This window comes from Idiotropiscis lumnitzeri, chromosome 9 (assembly GCF_059441095.1).
Source record: "Idiotropiscis lumnitzeri isolate Australia: NSW breed Sydney's pygmy pipehorse chromosome 9, RoL_Ilum_1.0, whole genome shotgun sequence".
In the NCBI taxonomy this organism is placed as follows: Eukaryota; Metazoa; Chordata; class Actinopteri; order Syngnathiformes; family Syngnathidae; genus Idiotropiscis; species Idiotropiscis lumnitzeri.
The window spans coordinates 1,481,871-1,502,781 of record NC_142399.1 but is presented as its reverse complement, the minus strand read 5'-3'; the positions used below and the strand labels follow the sequence as shown (position 1 = coordinate 1,502,781).

The window sequence follows — 20,911 nt, the reverse complement described above, 5'->3', positions numbered from 1 at the left end:
CCACTGCATTACTTACTGGCTACAAATGGGCTCGAAAAAACGTGTCGTTTGCGAAGGTGTGACCAAAAGACGCAACAACCGTGATTGTAATTTTTGTTTTTTTCCGGAATCCGTCACAACTTGTGTGTTTTTCATTATTTCATACGACAACTCTGCATGCCCAAGAGACAGGAAGTCGACTGAGTGCGTACAAATGAAATCAGACACTCCGATCAGGTGATAATTAAGAGAGAGGAGAATGTCGGCGCTTTGGTGAGCGACGTCGATTTGTTGCAGGAGAAGAGAGACGGATTAAAAATGAAAGGTCTCCGTTTCTGGGAGCTTTGCGCTTGCTGGGAGCAAAAAAAAAGTGAGCAAGACAGAAATAGGGGTAAGGTAGTCTTGGAAGAACTCGAGCAAACGGATAAAACAAAATGGGTGCGATGGAGGGGCAAGTACAAGGAAGCTGCTAGCAGGGAGGCGGGAGTAGAAAGCTGCACCGAGAAAGAAGGAAGATGTGTTGATGGAAAGAGCGAGGGAGAAAGAAATGGAGAGAGACGCAGAAATAGTCCCTGGGTGCAGTTCAAGTGCAACTCTTGATAACTCTGAGTGAGCGTGTGTGTGTGTGTGTGCGCGGGCGATGGTTGCCACCGTATCTGGTTGTATTGAAGAAGCCCGCTGCTGTAATGTGTTGTGACAGCGCCTGATTCTTGTGACGAACTGCTTTGGCAGGAGCGCTTCTCTGTCATGCTAATGAACAGAAGAGCAGATGAGCCGGATTGACAGCGGATCGACGTGCAATGCGTGTGTGACGACCCTCGCAACACACACATGCGTTCAAATACTACAGAGAGCTGCTTAGGCACATGGGCGGTTTTACAAGGTGGCAATGGGGGGGCGGGGGGGGGGGGGGCAGCTGCCACCCGTATCAAAGGTTTTGACCCCCTAATTGCTAGTAATGAATCAATTAATCGAAGAGTAAATTTTGAAAAATGACGAGATATGTTCATGTATAAAAAGCCATGTGCAAGTAGTGTGTATAAAAATGCTGCTTTGAAATTGAATTTTGAGGCTGAGAGATGGAATGACAGCACGTGAACAAAGCAAGTGAGGAATAACAAGCGGCAAAAACATTGTAGCGTTTGCGTCACTCTGCTCCTTCATTACGTCCCATTGCATGGGAGAAATCCCAAGACACTTTACCGAGCTGCTGCGTTACAGGGGAAAGCCTATGAATCATTTCGTTTTCATGCGAGAAACTGCCAAAGGCAAACCGACATTGACAGCATGTATGAACCAATGAACATACGTTGCATAAAAAGGAGCATGTCTCATCTTCAAAAATGTCTCTCCAATTTCAATGATCCTTTTCCAAACTTGAAAGTTTGTTATGTTTCACTTTAAAGACATTAGTTCTTTTCCCCAGTGTGATGAGTCAGCATTTATGTGTCAATCATTCATGAGGTTTTGGCTCCTGACTGGCGTTCTTTGCGGATCTGCCCTGCAGCCAAAGAACGTGCCCTTGACCTGTAGACAAGACGAGTGTGGAAAAGAAGTGAAGTCCAATCCCAGAATTGCGACTGACTAGAATAATGGAGATGGAGAACCTCATACCGTATACAAAGACTATCGATATATTTACTTATATATATATATATATATATATATATAATTTATATATATATATATATATTTATATATGCTGCTACCCATTAATCAATTTATTGCCTGCTTATAAGGTCTATACTGGGCGGTCAAAGTAATTATTTAAATACTTCTGATCCACCAAGCCGCTCACAAACTACAAACAGACGCGGGTCACGAGGCCAGTGACTCCCAACAGCATCGTTTTGTTTTGGTTACACAGACCATTTTTCTTTCAATTGTGTTTTTTTTTTTCTCGGTATTGGTGCGTGTGGACTCGCTCACTCTCTGCTTGTCCCATTCTCAGCGCTGGCGAAGAGGTTTGTGTAAGCCATTAGGATGATGAAGAGGCCTTTCATCAACACACACCCTCAGGCCAGGAGCTGACAGGAGCTTTACCTCGACAAGCCTCTCAAACACACCGCTCAACATGAGACAGCACCCAGCGAAGAGGTCCGCAGGCGTTCGCCGCTCACAAACACGCACACACCGCAAAGGAGCGCAAGCTTTCCGTTGACAACTTTCCACTTCAGCTGTTACACACGAGGACAATGCCAGAAGAAAGTTATTTTCTTTTTTTGCAAATGTAATTACATAAAAAAGTCAGTTAATTACTTAAACAAATACTGACTCAAAACATATCCAAAGAGTCTCTTTACCCAAAAAAAAAAAAAAAAGTACTTGACCCATGCTACAAGCAATATTCTTATGGTGACATTATGTTTACGTTCACTGCACACTTAATTTAAACTAAAACCTGTTCATAAAAATGTAGTTGGCTTAAAAACATTTTTTTAGAGTTATGGGGTTTACATATGTTGAAAATGCTCACAAATATGCAAATGAGTTGAAAAAAAACAAACAAAAAAAAGAATCGTGATTAAAAAAAAAATGTTTTTGCCGTATGGCCCACCCCTAATGCACAAACATCCATATTTAACTGACCTTTCAGGTGAGAGGGTTAAACACGAGGGGCTTTATTTTCGCAGAAAGGCGCATGAGGACTCGGCATAAAAAGTGACGCATCTTTATTTTCTTTTCGAAGAAGTCTAGTTTCCCGAATTTGGCAGCCTGCGCTACGCCATGCTGGGCGCTGCGGCGGCGGACTGAGGGCGTTTTCAATCAGCCGCCCCCCCCCGGTGCAGCCAACAATTTGGTGACCGAGTGAAAACGGAACCTTAGACCAACAAAAAGCCGATCGTAGTTGCGACACAGGATGAAGTGATTTTGGGTGGATTTGATCGACGTTGCACTGATCAACGTTAACTGTCGCAGCAGACAACCTGCGTGAGTTCGTGCACTTAAATGACCGCTTCAAAATAACTTCTATTGTGTGCTTCAAGTGCAAGGCGATTTTCCATGGAGCGGAAAGTAGACCACTGTGAAAAAAATTACAGTTGGTGACGCACACCCGCGCACCAAGCTATTGAGCACTACAAGGACCTCTCGAATGAGCCCAAAGTACCACCAGTACCACACTTTGAGAAATACTGTCTTAAATCATCTGCACATTGAAATGAAAGGAAATGGCTTAAATCTGTTCTCGCCCCCCAAAAAAAACATAACATTCTTCTTCTAAAAAAAAAAAAAAAACGCCTTCAGCCGCGTTGCTTATTGTGCGACAGGCTTAATGTCGTTCTCGAGTGGACCGGTCCATGACCCGCTGCACCCGCCACTTGAAAAATTTCCATAAGTCTGTTAACTAGGGTGGTTATTAAAACAATTTACTGTAAATTTGATGTTATGTCCCGCGACTCGCTTTAATCGGCTCGCGTTAATCTTGGCCCAAATGAAGACGAGCTGGTTTGGAAAATGGATGGATATTGTGCGTAAAAAATTTTTAAAAAAAATTATGATTGCCTGAAAAATGGACTTGCGTTACATTTACTTGTTCGCCAATGCTCGCGACTGTACTTCTTATTGTATATCAGCCGATACCGTTCAGAGAATGAGGAGAAAGACGTGAGGACATTCAAGAGGGAGAACGTCTTGACGAATTTCTCACTCAGTATTCTGATCTATTTTTAATCATTGGCGCACATCGCCTAATCGCGGAACGGCCATGCTGGGCTTGGTCCAGATGGGCAAAGTCGTTCATCAAATGGGTAGCGAGAGAGGAAGACAGGGAAGGCAAGAAGACAGGTAGAGAGCGAGCGGAGAGACAAAGATAAAGTGCCAGTACAAGCGACAAGTGGAAAAGAAAGAGGGAGTGAGACCGAAATTGAAAAAGACAAGGAGCAAAAAAGGGAAGACGAGCCCGAGGAGCCACAGGAGGCAAGACGACCCGCTTTCGTAGAAGCACTATTGATTACATAAAGATGAAAAGCAAAAGAAAGGGTTCAGCTTGGAGAGGAGATAAATGAAGTCGCTAAAGTAGGCTCGCAAACGCAAAAGTGGGCTAGAGCAACAAACAAAATGGCGCAATCTTTCGCTTAATCTAATAAGGTGGAAGCACGGCAAGAAGCTGCGAGCAGCTGCTTGGATGACGAATAAAGTCGGATGGATAAAAAGGTATGACAGGTCGGGAGTGGGACGACCGGGCTAAATATAAACACAAAGAGCGTTAGCACACGACATATGGGAGCTGATTTGCTCTGATTAAATGTTATTCCATGTTGGATTTATGAGCCAGACTGAAGATTAAATGCCATGAAAATTGTTTCGGAGACGCGACGGTACTTTTGTCATTTATGGAGACGTTGCATTCTAATCCTTTTCCGTGATTGTATTCCGACATTATTGATAAGTACAGCCTATTAAAATCCGACGACAAACGCTTCTCATTTGGGGCCGAGCGGCAGTCAACGTGGAAATAAAATGCCATTTGTTGAACGAGGCGAGTTCGGAAACTGCAAAAGTGATTACGAAATGCAATCGACAAAGTAAGAGTGAAATTTACTCAATGGACAGAAGCTAAATAACCCATCGCGATGCTTGTCCTCGTTAGGGTCAGAGTTGAGCTGGAGCGGCTCCCAGCTGTCTTTGGGCGAGAAGATGGCCTGGTTGCCACGCATCAAATTTAGGAACAGTATGTGCTGAACACCAACATAATAATAAAAAATCTTTCACCACTTTAGTGGAGGGTCGTTTGAACAAGCGCCGCAAACAATTCTATTCTTCGAAGTTCTTTAAAAAGGCACTTGTGTACTTACCACATAATGCGATGGTGAGCGATTTCTTGCCCAAAAACAGTCAAGAGTTGCGAAAACGAGCCTTTCAAGTTGCAGAAAATGCACATGATGCAACATGAATGTAAAGAATGTTAAAGGGACACTTGAAACATCACTTCCATAACATTTATGATGGCAAGAGTTTGAAGGTTATTACAGTTCGGGAATTTTTCGTTTTGTGTTAGTTTGAATTCATTTTCAGGGCGGCTCGTCAGTTTGTATTCATTAAATTTTTTTCCCAAATCACTTAATTTTAGTTTAGTTTTAGAATTAGTCTTCTTTTTGTTTTGATTCACTTGCGTGCACGATTAGAAAAACACCATGGTAAGTAATGTGTAGTAAAAATGAAAAGCTGTACGAAAACTCTGAAGCAAGTTAATCCCATCCAGGACACACTTACATTTTGTTGAAGTCGCTTTGCATCGACACTCTTTTAATACAGAAAATAATTGCATTTTACCTGGTGCAAATCTGTAGGTCAAGGGTCGCCATGTCACGTTAACGCCACAATTTTTCCCTGTTCAACAATTTAATGCCTTCCACGGTTCGGTTCCCAGCACAATAATGAAACAAGTACAGACAATCGCTGAGCGTCAGGTCTTGCGGCCTATGACACGACCGAAGCCGTCTGTGACTTTTGACCTCTTATTTGCACAATTGGGGGCGCCTTGGAAATATATTTTCAACAATTTCAAATCACCTCTGGAAAGCGTACTGCGATTTCTTCTCATGAAATATTATTCAGTGTGGAATGAAATGACAAGGACTTTAATATGCATGACATATTGTCGTCTCCAATCGCTTTAAAGGCAGCGGAGACAATGAACACAATCGGTGGGGAAAATAAAAAGAAAGCAAAAAGGGGCAGGAAGGCCGGCCAATTGAGAGAAGAGGCGAAGCGATACGGAGTACGTGGCGGCTGTGACCAAGAAGTGAGCAAAACACACAAATAATGTGCGCGCACACACACACACACACACTCATGGGCCTCAAGAGGAGTACGAAGTAATGAAAAGTACACTGCAGCATGCTCTACCTTTAAGTCCCCAACAGCGAGCACAAACACAAGAAGACATCTCCCCCATCCAACTCCCTTTATCTCCTTCATGACCACATATGAGCAATAATTCCAATCTTTGCCTGCTCTTCCACTTTCCATCTTGCCTCCCACTTGCACGGGCCGTGGCTAAAGTTGCATATCATGTGGTCCATTAAGAATCCAGGGGGTGTGAAGCACTGAGACCAAAATATCCACAGCGCACTCAGTTTCTCTCACCAACTCATCGACGGAACGCCTCAGGGTAATATCACAATAAGCTCTCCTTGTCCCCGTGCCCCCCGTGCACGTCTATAATTCATCTTGATTGAGGAAAAACAAGCAAGTAAAGGGGAGCACGAGAAGGATGTAAAGTGCAGGTCACATGACTTTGGTAATAAGGGAATTTGTGTGTTTTCTATCTGGAATGGGAAATGATGGGAGTTTACCGTTTCCAAATATATTGACCTTTCAATACAGTATATTCCTTTTTTTCCCCACATGGGCACAACTGAGGTGCTTTTTTAGCTCCTATAGACAAAACGGATGCGGTTTAAACAAGCTATTGAAAACACACTCCGTGGAATGGATGCTGTCAAAGCAACAGTTTCATCACAACCGTATCAAATCTCTTCAATACAGAAAGAGCAAAAAAAAAAAGAAGAAAACGGAGGACTGTTTCCAAAAAGGAACCAGTGTGGCCACCGACAGTGTGAATGCTTTGTAGTTTCCTCGTCCTTGTTGATCCGATTGACTTTGAACGAATATGACGGGCAGAATATGCTCATCAAAGTTTTTAACTACCTTCCTACTCGTTTCAAAACAGTTTCTGTCAGCACTTTTGAGATGTGAAAAAAAAAAATCAATCTGGCGTGTCAGGTTTCAACTTTTCAATAAGATAAGATAAATCTCTGGATCGCTGGTCGATGGAGGCCGATCTTATATTTCGGCATACTGTTGAACATTCGGGACTCCATTTCTGACGTTCAATCAATAGAGAAGAAATGCCTGAGGAGCAAGCCGGATCTCCTCACTGGCTGCTGCGAAGCGTCTACCGCACTTACATAAGTGGGTACATGTTTTGGAAAAATACAGTAAAGCAGCATTTGTGTTTGCTTGTAATATTTATTTATTTTTTTGTATCCACGCTTCAAAGCCGGCGCTATCTGGGGCATTGGTCAGCAGTTTTAATCAATTTTCAAAACACAGGAGCACTAAGGCAGCCAGGATTTCCCAGCAGGGCTGTAGAGAGTGGACATAGCAATAATAATAACAACACAAAATCTAATCTGAATTATGCTCTAAAGAGATTAGGTCAGAATAATCCCCAGAATAAACACAAATGTGGATGGGGGGGCAGTCACTCCAAATACAGAGGATGGCTTCACTGCGTGTGTGCGTACTCGATATTGCGGCATTTGACTTTGATTATTAGTGAGATGATGGTTAATATCGTACAATAGATTTTTGGCAAGTGTGTTCTCGTCGAGATTAATTCAGTTGACAATAGCCCTTAAATGAAATGAAATTTGGCATGTATAGCCAATAAGTATGTGTACGTATGAATTACTAATAAGTCATGTATTCAATAAGTAAGTCAGCGTTGGCTGGTCAAATAAATGAAATATAAGGCATGTGTCCATAATATTCAATTTACATTCAAAATCAATAAATTGACTGCTCAATTCTGCATTGAGGACAATGACAATAAAGGGCATTCTGATTCTGATTCTGATTCTGATTCTGATTCAGACACGCTCTCACTCGGACATCAGTTTAACTGTCCACCTCAATATCAACACTATCATCTTACATCTTTTCATGTTTCATTAACGAGTAGATTGTTTGCCAACTAGCAGAATAAATGGGTAATAACCCCCGCCCACGCACACACAAATATGATGCAATACATTTTGTTCACTTTTTTTTAAAAAGAAAAAAAAATCTATTTTTAGCCTCGTTAAAATTTGAATGTACCTCGCACACTAGTGAACATATTAATACTGTCATGATCTGTATTTGTTGTTTTGGAGTTTGTATTTGGTTTCATGTTTTTCTTGTTTGTGCTCTGATTGTGTTCACCTGTGCTTGTTGACTCACTCCCGAGCGTGAACCAATCAGCTCCCTCCAAGCCTTCGTGTCTTGTCCAGGTGCTCCTCGTTGACTCGTTCCTGTCTTTGTATTTAGTTCCCTGCTTGCATTCAGTTCTTGTTGGTCCACTGTCGCTGTCCCTGTTGTTGTTCCGGTTATTTCCTATTCATGTCTAGGTGTCCTGTCTCCTATTAATTGTCCGTCATCCGGTTCTTAGCGTTTTTCGGGTTTCTCAGTCACAGTCACAGTATTTATTTCTTTTCCAGTCCTTGTTTGAAACACCGTTTAAGTTAGTCAAGCCTTGCTTCCCTGCTTTTGGGTCCACCTCAACGTGACAATTACGATTTGTCAACTCTGCCAATATCATACCAGCTGCTGCAAGCTAAATGTTCTTCAAGCGATACAATTGCAACATGCATAGTTTGATTGATTCAGTAGTTGTGGCTCTGCCGGTGCTGACGTTGTGTGGTCGGGGTTCAAAGATCAGCGTGGACAAGGACCCGAGGAGACCTTGAGGTCACAGACTGCCTTGTGCTGAGTCAACTATTGTCCAGCACGCATGGCCGCTCCACTTCATGTCTATTCAGCAGCATCAGCTAAGTGAAATAGAAGAACCTGCTCCATTGTCTGACGCAAAGTCGGTTTGAGCTGAGCTCACTTCATCTCCCAGTGAGTTCAGAGAAACAGATAAGTCTCAAAGAATAGGGGCGGATTTACATGAGAAAAAAAAAAGACATTCAGGTCGATTGCAGCTCTCTCACAACAAGCTGCTTGACCTCACTGAAGGATCTTTGTAAAATGTCTCAAAAGAGAAGTGGAAAATGGACTTCTCATCTCACACACACGCCCGTTACTCCATAAACAGCTCATCTTAATTCAAGTTTATTTCAGTTCCCGGAAACAATTAGATGCACTCAAATGTCACATTCCAAAAATGGCTGACAGGAGAAGAGCGACACAAGTTCACGATCCCCAAAGTTTTTTTTTAAAAATTTGTATCTGATCATGCACACAAAAAGGCCACGTAACGCAGAAAAAGCCATCTGGAGGCATCGGCGCTATTGTGAGCGCAACGGCGTTCTCCTTTAAAGTGCCTCCGAAGAGCCCCATTATTGCCTTCCCAGAATGCAAATGTGCGATGGGGCAATTAGAGGTTGAGCCAATACTCGTGTAAGCGCATAAAAATCTGCCCTTCCATAATCATTCAGTGACATGACTCATGGGCAAGACTGGAACGCCGCCCTTTAAATGTCTCATCATTATGAGTCCATGCTAAAAATTAATGGTGGCGCTTTGTATTTCTTTCCCACAGGGCTGGATCCGAGCCACGCATAAGTTAGAGTCAGCGCTGCTAATGAACTAAATAAACTTGCTATCGGACTTGTTAGGACGCCATAAGTGGCAGGTAAAGACGAGAGGCCTGCGGGGATAAGTGTCTTTTTTTTTCAGATCTTCCCCATCAAGAGCTATTTAGGAAGGTTAGCGGGTGCTGCTGCTATTTTGTTTGTAGAGACAGACGCCTTCATCCAGGATGTCTCAGTGTAATTACACGCTACAGAAGACATTCATTCCTGTCCTCTTCACGAGAGAGATGAAAGACAAGAGACGCCGGCGCGCACTCACTCCTTTTTCTAAAAGAGGGCTAGAGAAAGATAATCGAAGGACAAAAGGTTGGCGTGTGTGACTGTGAGATCTTCATAAACCTCCGTCTCATGTTTGCTCGTCGGCCGTCGTACAGTTTCCTGTTGTTTACCTCAAGATAAGTAAAATGCGGCGATCTTGTAAGGCCCGCTGTGGAGCCTTTTAAGGTGGACAGATATTTACACGCGCCACAACGGTGACCATCGCTTGCGAGGAGGATTCCGAGAGTCGCTGTGAGGGACGGCTTGTCAACATGAAAGCTCACCGAGCTGAATGCACATTTGCAGGTATCGGCACACGCGCGCGCTCACACCCACACACACACACACGCACACCCCCACCCCCCCCCCCCCCCCCACCCCCACACACACACGCGCGCGCGAGGTGTGAGAGGAAAATAACTCGCACACTCACAAGCTGCAGAATGTTCTTAAGTACAACAACATGGCATCAGTCACGGGAAGTTGAACGAGAGCCCCAAGATCTCCGCAAAGGCAAATCCTCGGAGCAAATGTCTACTTTTCTGTTGACAAAAATCTTTTTTTCTTGAAATGACATAGAAGGCGTGTCAGAAATGATCTGTAAAGAAATATTCCCAAACCAAATTATGTGCGAACGAAGCTCATGTGAACTCCAACATTCATTTTATTTAAAGCCAACAAAAAGGCAAACACGCTATTTGGATGTATCAAAAAGTCTTTAAAGGTTCGAAGGAACTACATCAGCACGAGGAAACCAGGAGACAATTAACAATTGGCAATTGACGAGACAAAGAGAGACACCTGGACAAGACACAAATGGCTGATTGCTCAACACAAAGGAGCAACTTGACAAAAGAGACAATAAAAAACATGACGCAACTAAAATCGAATCAAAAGCAAATCCACGAAAGACCGATCCCGACACCAGATCAGATCAACCGACACGCGTTCAAAGCTATCCTGCGGCGTTTGCTCCGTTCAGCGCACGAGATGAGGCAAAAGTTGGGGCTGAATAACTCCTGCTTGCTTCAATGTGCCTGCTCTCAATGCCGTGAGCATCTGACAGTTCCTTGCCGAGAAGATGGCAACGCTGGCGCAACCTCCCGACTTAGCTAACTTGGCTCCGTGTGCTTTTTATATTCACTTTCCCAAGCTCATGCGAGTTATGAAAAGAATCCTTTTTGGAATATGTGGATGACCTCAAGATGGCCGTGATGACAAAGTTGTGGAAGAATCCTTCTGGATGTCCATGAGATGGAAGGTTGCAAAAATACTCTGAAAGCGAAAAATTGTAGTATTTGAAAAGTATCTCCTGTGACACATGACTTGGAACTTTTCAGACAAACCTTGCATTGGAGCATGCTTTTTTTTTTTTTTCGGACCAAACCAAATATAAACTAGCACGTTGCAGTTAATGGAGGTTGTGTACAGCATGATGGACTTTTTATTGGCAGGGTGTGGTAGCATCCTGGAGCCTTTGAACGTCGAAGTTCCTGTGTGGCATCTGAGTGTAGACGGGAAAGAAAGAAAAAAAAAACCATCCTGGAGTCTCGCTGTCACTGTGATCCTGCCAAGAAACCTTTACAGACTCCAGGCGGTTCCGGTACCAGACGGACAATTCGCTTACCGTCGTTGTTGATAACGCTCAAACTTTTGCGGGACAAAAGATGCGTCGATACAATTTAGCGATCGGGAACAAATTCTCAGTGAAACTCTGTATTCCTTTTCATGTTTCTTCCCCTCTGGTTTTACCGCCGATCCCTTCGCTGCCAACCCGACAGGACACCTGCGTCGGCCCGTCTAACTGTGGTACAAAGGCCTCCAGGGAGCGCGCTACAAACGACCCATCTGCCAAGGAATCTGCCAGTCCGTCCGTCTGGCTCTCCACAGGTATGTCTGTCCCTGCGCAAATCCATGTTGCATTTATGAAGTCATGGAAGAGAAGGGCCGGTGTTGGCGGCAAGCGTGAAGGTTGAATCCGTAGACGGGCATTGCTCGCGGTTTAATGAGCCACTCTAACTATGCCGATTCATCTCTCGCATCGCAGCACCGAAACGCACCGGAAATGGTCCTCTGCCGAACATATTGCGGGAGGTTCACTCATAAGTCTTCAGCGATGCTTTCCCCGTGGCCTCCCATATGTAATCCCCCACCTTTGAAACGGCGAGAAAAGAACCAAACTTGAACTCATGTGGCTGTTATGAAAAAAAAAAAAAGAAAAACGGAATGGCTTCAGAGGAACCAATCAAGTTGAAATAAGACGGTATTCATCCCTGATATATACACATCAATACCACATTCATTAGTGATATGTGCCACACACACACACACACACACACACACACACCTTACTGGCGCTCAACAGAAGCAGCCATCAGAGCAGAAACACACAAAGTTAATGAACCTTCACCAGTCAGCATGGCTGTCCATCTGCTTTCATAATCCCCATTAACTGCGAGTTGCCGGTGCGACCCAATCAGCCGTATGAAACACACACACACACACACATTCAAACGCGGTCATTTTCAACATTTCCTATCAAGAAAAAAGGTTGACTGCGGTTTAGTGCGCCGGGTTGGGTGCTGTAGGGCAGGGCGATGTCTGCTGATTTATCTCTCATAATGCCCGGATGCCTTAGCTCAGCTCGCTAGCTAATCTAAGCAGAGTGGCGGCGGGAGGTGAGCGCGAGGTCGGCTGCTGAGCCCATCTGGTCAGCAGCAGGTAAGAGGCTTGAAACACACACACACACACGCACACACATTTGATGCACACTTAAATCTAACCTTAATTACAATCCACGTACAGCTGCCACATCAGGCCACACTTTGTCCTGCTACTTTGCAATCCCGAGGTGGATGTTTGTTGCGTGCGCTCTGCTCACCTGGCAGCGGGTGGATAAACAAGGTGGCCTCTTGTGTAATCGAAAAGCTTGATAAAGCAGAGAAAATGTGCGTGTGTGTCGTTGATTGCGATTGGGATGGTGATCCTACTCTAACCTAATACAAAAAAAAATATGGCTGGCTTCCCGTCATTGCAAACACTCATAGGCCCAAAAAAAAAAAAAAAAATCAAGCCAAAGAGGAGCCTGTCAGCTTGTGATTAAGACCTACATGCAAGGAAAGAAGAGCCTGTTTTGAAAAGCTCACAGTCCAAAAAAAAAAAAAAACTTAGGGAAGTATAAAGATTTAAGTCCTGGAAGTGATGATGGAAGAGGAATTAAAGGGTAAAGAAGGGCAAAGCTTGTTTTTATTGACTTTCTTTTACTCGTGCTGCTCCAAGAAACGTTGGATGACCGATCCAAGAGTTTGAGAGTTTGTGCCATGGAAAAAAAAGAAAAAAGAAGAGACAGGCAAAGCACCAAAGGCTTACAGATATGCAGAGAGTAGATTGCAGTAAAACTCTGAGATGCTCTTTACGGTCAAGTGTGCTTTACGCAATTCCAAAACACAACGCAACAAAAGGTAAATGGGATTTTACAAGAGAAATACTAATAATAACAACAAAAAAAATACAGTGAAAAAATGCTGGGACACAAAGCAATCATAAAGAGAAGGTGAATGAGGAAATGATGACACGTTCATTTACCAACTGAATCATTGGTTCTTCAGAAAAACGGATCCTTTTTTCTCTCTAGCGCCATCTGCTGGATCTGCACAATTGCCCACAATGTGGAGGCGTGACCTCATGAGTTAACACCACCTTTGACAAAATCGGAGCTTTAGGTGCCACTTTGTGACCTCTGAAGAAGTGGTCGATCGTTATTGACAGGCACACCGAGCGATGGAGCGACACGTTGCTCAAACGCCACACGAAATATAACCTCGGCGCACCGTTGACACGCAACCGATGAGGGACACCCACTCACAAACGTTAAGCAGCATTCGCTTTGATTGAAAAACACAAAGGGGAGGCGTTGGCGAACGACAAGTTGTTTGAAAGTCTGGCTGTTGCCACACGTGAGCGTGCACACACACACACACACACACACACACGCACACGCCGCCAAGGATCATTTGTGTCCTTTCAGCTGAAGATCTGCACTCATACGCTCAGTGCGGCCATCACTCCGGGGAGGTCCGTGTGTCATTCGGCAACTTTGGACACACCAGCTGCTCAGTGTGTGCTCGCAGTGTTAGAAGCCCCTTCCCATCTCACGGGGGGGGGGGGGGGGTGTCGCCCACATCCACTCCTCTAACATCCGTGTCCTACCGACCCATGGCAACTCAAACGCCCCACACATTCAGCAGCACCCTGCGGCCAGCTGGGGCTCTAATAAGCGTTAACGCTCACAGAAATGGGATTCTTCATGGTGCTTTTTAAAGAGCAATTCGCAAACTTTGGGAGACAGCTGACTGGCGAAAAAAAAAAAAAAGGGATGGCGTGACACTGATGTGGATGACAGAGATTGTTATATGTGGGACTATAAAGCTATAAATACGCCTGATGAGAGAGAGAAGGAAGAGGAAGAGGAAATGGGGTTGAGAGGAGGCAATTTATTAATGCGGAGGTAGTGAAATGTAACTTTTGGTGTTCGATTCAAAAGAGGAGTTAAAAAAAAAAAGACATCAGCATGCGTGTGTGTGACTCCCATCTGCGTTTGCCATCCAACTGCGCTATCTTATTAACATACTTTAAGCAGAGTTTTCCTCCGGTTAAGCCAAGGCTCCAGAAACACTCGCATACAAACAGGCGCAAACACGAGCATTAACAGATTGACTTTGGTCTAAGCTCAGAGTGAACTTGGCTTCAACGGCTTCTTGAAGACAAAAAAAAAAAGCTTGCGCTAAGAAGATAAGGAGAGATCTGCATGGCCTGAAAGAACTTCTCGGGCGGGGACACATGCCGAGTGCTGGACCACAGGACCGGCCAATCATGCGCTGACAGTGCCTCTGATCTATGGACCTCACAGAGGATGACTGCGTGTGGGGGTGTGTGGGGGTGTGTGTGTGTGTGTGTGTGTCCACCTCTACGAAGGGGGTTGCTCAGGATCAGGCTTGCCCCCCCGTCGTGAGGCCTTATCCTACCGGTCACGATGCTCCGAGTACTGCTGAGATCGCAAATGGAAATTCTTTCACTCACTCCAATGCAGCGGCAGGTATCCCATATGAATATTTGGCCGGTTCTCCAGAAGTAGTTTGACACGAGAGTCCAAAAATGAACTTGCTCAAAATGATTTAGGCTTTCAATCAAACCTTCCTGCACTGTGCTACGATTACAAAAAGATCACTCAGCGCTTTGTTCGATTCTTGGAGGTCGCGGTCTACTCCATGATTTCATATTGAAGCGCTTGGCACCTGAGCAGCAAGCACTTAAGTTAAAAAAATAAATAAAATAAAAATATTTTTACACTTGAACAACCTCACTACCTTGATTTTTATAAAATGGTCAAATTGACCAATTATATGTCGAAAATGATCTCCAAATGGTGAACAATGGCCGTCATGTGAGTCTCGTTACTTTCGAGGCATGATAGATAGTGAGATCGTGTTTTGCTTTAAAATATGAAATGCCGACAGATGAACTTTTCAAATCCTGATGAATCACACAAAAAATACGCTGAAATAATCGTGTGAAAAAATATATCATTCTATTTTATTGATGAAACTGGACACGATGCTCACACGTGAAGCTCACTCGGTCGGCTGTCAAAAAAAAGAAAAAAGAAAAGTGTTTTCCATCAATATTAACATATGTTCAGTGTTAAACCATCCGGTTGGACCACACTTTCGGAGAAGCTTCAAAGAGGCTTCCTGTGATGTGTTAACGTCATGGCGGCCATTTGAACCATCTTCCCAAAGGCATGCAGGTGTGGTCAGATCCTCGGCTTGAGTGTGTTATGCAACACGCATCATCAAGAATCCCACACACACACGTTAGCATGTCTCTTGAATGAGTTCAGAGTGTGTGTGTGTTCTCCTGTGGCCCCCCTCACCCCACACAAAGGAGCAGAAAAAGCCCGACGGAGTCTCCTATTCATCCAAAGTACAATGGAACCCCACAGAGGTTTTCTTCCCATTTCCCCGCCCGCCCCGCCCCGGTGGGGGATCCTGTCGTGCCGGCCCAGCGGCAACTCAGCCCCCATCTGCCACCAAAACTTCCCTCTAATTCATCCACCCAGCCCGGCTCGACTCAATGGCTTCCCGAGAGGCGCATCCGACTCGTTTTCGACATTCCCCGAGATAAAAAGTCAGAGTGCAAAATATTTCAGCCATCGAAACATCAATGGACTCAAATTGAAACATTCCAGCATTGAGCAAAGTTTTTGGATGAAAGCAATGCGGTCCAAGAGAGCATTTGCTCTGAAATAAAGACAATCTGAAAGGAATTGCTCTAAATTAAGAGCGGAATATTCAAATGGAGTGACCACTCCTATATTTTTATCGTGTTTCCAAATCATGAACAATTTTCATGTCCGTTTGCCACTCAGCCTTGTTTCAATTCTTCATTGTCAGCTTCTTACTCCATTGACGTGGCTCTTTTGCTCCTTGGACAGCGCCCTCGCTATTTGCCGCAGATTTATGCTCCGGCCTAACATGCACAATATTGGCAAAGCATTAAACATGTCGACTCTTACACCGAGAGCTCTCTCCGTCCATAAGAGCCTTCATAAAAACATCTCCCTGGAGGATTGCTGCGCACGGCTTTTTCACTTTTGGCCCCCTCATCACGGATTGGAACCTTTTGGAGTCCAAAACTTTTGCTTTTTCTGTGAGCTCCAATGCTGCTCTTTTTCACCTTCTCCGCCTCCTCACAGCCTCATTCTTCAGTCGGTGCCAGAGGTTTAATGATGCTTGAATGGCACAGCTATGGAATTTCCGTCTCCTCTCATGAAGGATATTTAAAAGCCAAAGCGTGAGATATCAATCCATCTTTCTGTCTTTCCTAAATTCATCCCTTTTGCCATCCGCGCTTTCTAGTTCTGCCTTTTTCGCTGGATGCCCTCTCAGCTTAGCTTTGGTGCAACGGACATCTTTAAATCCTCTTCAGGTCAAATTATTTAGAAAACACAAAAGTAAGCATTGTGCGAATTCTGTTAGACTCTCATCATGGTTGAAGTTAAATTCGTTCGGTGACCATGTTCGTATTTCAAGAAACTCAAATCACTTTCCACGGATTTATACTTTATGTACAGATAATATTTGCTCTCCACATAACCCGCAAACAGAAAATCGGAGCATGAAACACAATTGGACCTGATCTATTGTTCTTCGTTGTTCTTCTGGGGTCTATTAGCAGCTGCCAAACCAGATTAATGGCGCATGAACGCCATGAACTGATATCGTCTTCACCACTGCAAAGAAAATGATGTGAATTGACGTTGACTGGATGTTGTGATGTTTGCTGCTGCCATTTAACGGGAGGCACGCTCGTATATCAAGACAAAAAAAAAAGAATGAAATGACTGCTCATAAGTCAAGGCACTCGTATCTCAAGGCACCGCTGCTGCAATGCGAGCCTGCCGATGAGTCACTACTCGAGTTGAGTTCTGCCAGCACAGAATGAAGAAGAACTCGACCCGAGTGGCTCGCAAATTGTCATCAAAGGTATTGTGCCATTTTGTTGGAACATTTTACTTTTTACACTTGCACGGAAGATAATTAAAATGAAAACCTTGGTTGTGCAGTTAATAAAGGTTTTATGACAGCGACAGACCCTGGCAGAGCTGATTTTTTTTATTTTCATAATTTCCTGTGGGATAAATCGTTTCTAAATGTGAGCATATTGGAAGTAGACCAGCTTCCTGAAATGGATGCTCTTCCACCTTGGTGTTCTATTGTAGCATGCTCACATCTCACATCCTCTGGGTGCAATTGGCACACTTGTTAGAAGAGCCACTCTTTCATCTCGTCTTTAAGAGCCTTTCGGTACCCTAAAATCCTTCACAACCCCCCCCCCCCCCCAGCCCCCCCAGGTCAGTTATGCCGATGAGAGCTAAGCAGCTGTTGCCCTCCCTCTTCTTGCTCCTTTGCTGTCCACAATGTGAGCATCATAAGCACATTTTTAAATATTAACAAAGACCACTTTGCACGTATGAATAATACAGAAGTGAGGCCAATGGCTGGCCAGCGATTCCATCCACTGCCGCCTGATGGCCATAAAACTAATGCATTGCTCCGGGACAGAACATGCCCCGTGTCTCGCATGCTGACGGGACCGACCTGACAAACCATTCGGGCTCGGCCAAAACACATTTCTTTTTCTGAAGTCATCAAAGTCCTGCGTCACAATACAGTTTCACAGACGCTTCAAAATCGTTGGATGTCGGTGTTATCTTCCTCTGAAGCAAAATGGACATGCTCCAGAGTCAAACTCCAACCGCCATTAAAGCTTTTCCAAAAGAATGTCATTCAAAAAAAAGAAAGATGAGCCCACTTGACAACAATATTCAACAAGACCTTCAAGGGAGCGTGTGACATGTTACGCACGCTAACTTTAAATACTCGACTGATTCTTCGCTATGCTTGGCTTTTCTCTACTTGTGTCTTGACCTCCCAAACCGGACCCGTCTGCTGACATTCCTCCCACGCCCCCCCTAAGAGGCCATCTCTACATTTAATTGCGATGTGCTGCGAACATTGTCCAAACACACGTCATGCCCGCTCAGTAAATCGAATCAAGTCAGCCATAATGACGCCACACAAGTTCGTCCATAACAAGTGTTGTCGGTAATTCGTGAGTGCGTCAACACCGAGAGCTTATTGCAGTCATGTGAGCACATCCAGCCAGAGAGCGACACCAGACGCACACGAGTAATCTACACAAATGTGTCCCATAGTGCATTTCACTAAATATATCTACAGCTCGCTGTCTCCTAGACACAAACTCAGCTATTGCCCTGCTGTGTCGTGTCCTCCACTCCTGCTAGCACTTTTTCCCTTTACAGGATCTCACTGCAATACTCCCCACCATTAATATTTCTCATGCAAGCATTTCCATTTCTGAACGGTCTACAATTTTAATAAATGTAAGCTGCTTTTCTGCTCCGCATGTTTGGGGAATAATACACCCTCGTGTTTATTGTGCTTAACAGGGAGGGGTCAGTCAGGGAAATAATCACAAACTTAGAGACATGATCACTATTACTTGTGTGATTAATGCCAAAAGTAAAACTTCTCGATCCACCGCAGTGGTCATTTAGCAAATCGATAAACATTATTGTTTCTTTTTTTTTTGTTACTGTATACAGAGCTTATGCCAATATATCCATCTTGTACTTCAAGATCAAAACAAAAGAGGCACATTGAGGCTTGACGGACAGCCATTGTCACCGCGGTGTCCAAGTCCCATTAGCTCAGCATCAGTGACCCGGTTGGCCTTCATGCCAAGTCAAGCATCTCCATGTGAGCTGGCTGCTGCGTGCAACAATCCAAAAGCTCGCAGCACTCACTTCAACTAATGCAGCTCTCGTGATGGATGAGCAGCTGAGTGAATTAAAAGCTACTTAACCAACTCATACAAGCATCTTTATTTGTTGTTTGTAATGAGCAACAATGACAATGACAAACTAAACAAAACAGTGGCTCTGTCTTTTACAGCGCACCTCACTTAATCCATTTACTCAAGGGGAGTTTGTTATTATTGTGCTCGAAGTAGAACAGACAACGGGTGCATTCAAGTGCAAGGCTTTTAAGTCCATCATGTACAAATGTAGTTCAAAAGGCATCTTGGAACGCGGGTTATATTGTCACAGTTTTTAATTTATTAGGAAACGTTTCCACGAGTCAAAGTGTGTCATTCAGTGAATACTGCAAACCGAATGTGATTTTGGAACTTACCGGTATCACACACGACATTTCCCCCGAACAGGAGCAAAAGCACAATCGGACCGTAAGCTTGTCCACGCTGCATCCGAAAAGAGAGCATCATTTCCGGCGAAACTGCCGCGAAGCGTCCGGCGGTGCGCACACGCGTCTTTTGGCCACACTTTGTGTCTCTCGTCCAGAAAAGTGATGGAGGACGAAATCAAACACAGTCCAATTCCACCATGAGTGACAGTCGACGTATCCGCTTAAACAGCTACAAAAGACAGGTAACGGTGTACTTTTCCTCCCGAATCAAAACTTGGACCCCCCCCTCCGAAAAAAAACGATATCAATGCAAAATGGCAATATTCCCAACAGCTTTCATGTTCAGCCACAAAAGAAGAAAGCCTTAAAGAAAGTCAATAAAAAGTTTGGATGCGACTGAGTGATGAACTGATGCCAAACAGCCAAGACGAAAAAAGAGACTCGTTTAACATAAAAAAAAATAATTAAAAAAAAAAGCTCGCTCCGACAAGATGGAGTTGCCGTCAGATGGCCCCGTTCAACGCAGACTGGTCGACCGAGTCTGCTGGAGGCACTCTGGACTTGTTTCCGGTCCGCCAGGTGTAAACAAGAAGAACCAAGGACCAACACAAGCCGAACTAGCAGCATCCGCCTGGCCAATCACGTTGCTACCTCCTCCTCCTCGTCGTCGTCGTCGTCGTCCTCCTCCTCCTCCTCCTCCTCCTCCTCTTCATCGCACTGATGACTGAACAAGTGAATGGAAGTTCAGAGGAAGAAATAGATTGCAGCGGAGCGAAAAAGAAAACACGGATCCAATCCGGATTCAATAGGCTTCACTGATCTATCTATCTATCGTGTGTGGTTCTGCAGCCTTAATGATAAATGATCGGAGGCTTTCTTCTTTTCCCGTCAATCCACTCGTCTCCATCATAAATGTTCCCCCAGTGGCCACAAGGGAGCAGCCTTTCATTAATGAGCCCCCCCGCTATGAGGCTTACAACACTGTTGAGTTCGTTCACTGCCCTTCAATATGACGGGAGTTCGTGGGATAATTTATGAGTGCAGACCACTCGGATATTGAATTGGGAAAACTCATTAAATTCACAGCAGGAAGGATTATTTAGAGAAGAATTTATTTCGGACTGGAGGTTATGTTATGATTGGTAATTGTGCAACTAATATGTAGAACTTTGTTGTGAGTCTTTATCTGATGAAAGACTCTCTCTCTCTCCATATATATATGTATATATATATATATATATATATATATATATGCATATGCTGGCCTGCTGAAAATTAATAAATAAATTGATCAATTAAACTCCACAAAACGTGAAAACAATGTAACTATTTAATGATTTATTTTTGCTTAATCCTGATGATTTTAAAAAAATAAAATAAAAATCTCTGTTCTATGTTGACCAACATTGGCTCTGACGCAGGGAATAGAAAATCGCATTGACCCCTAAGTGCAAAAACGGCAAATTGCTGACTGCACTTCATTAAGTGTGTTTGGCAGTTGTGCTTGGAGCCGATGGGAAAGGTTCGGGGGATTTGCCAGCACAAGAAGCGACCGTTGTTCATCAGAATGACACCCATGGG

The 20,911-nt window shown here is 44.1% G+C and overlaps 1 protein-coding gene across 3 annotated transcripts in view; it reads right to left on the bottom strand.

The window, feature by feature from the left end:
• Positions 1-19,963, bottom strand: part of unc5b (unc-5 netrin receptor B) — a 43,280-nt gene extending 23,317 nt beyond the window's left edge. For all 3 annotated transcript variants that reach the window (XM_088304662.1, XM_088304663.1, XM_088304664.1), the window contains exon 1: positions 19,319-19,963. In XM_088304662.1, the coding sequence (XP_088160788.1) occupies positions 19,319-19,409 (91 nt within the window). In that variant the 5' untranslated portion in view covers positions 19,410-19,963. The remainder of the gene's footprint in view (positions 1-19,318) is intronic.
• Between the last annotated feature and the right edge of the window lie 948 nt (positions 19,964-20,911).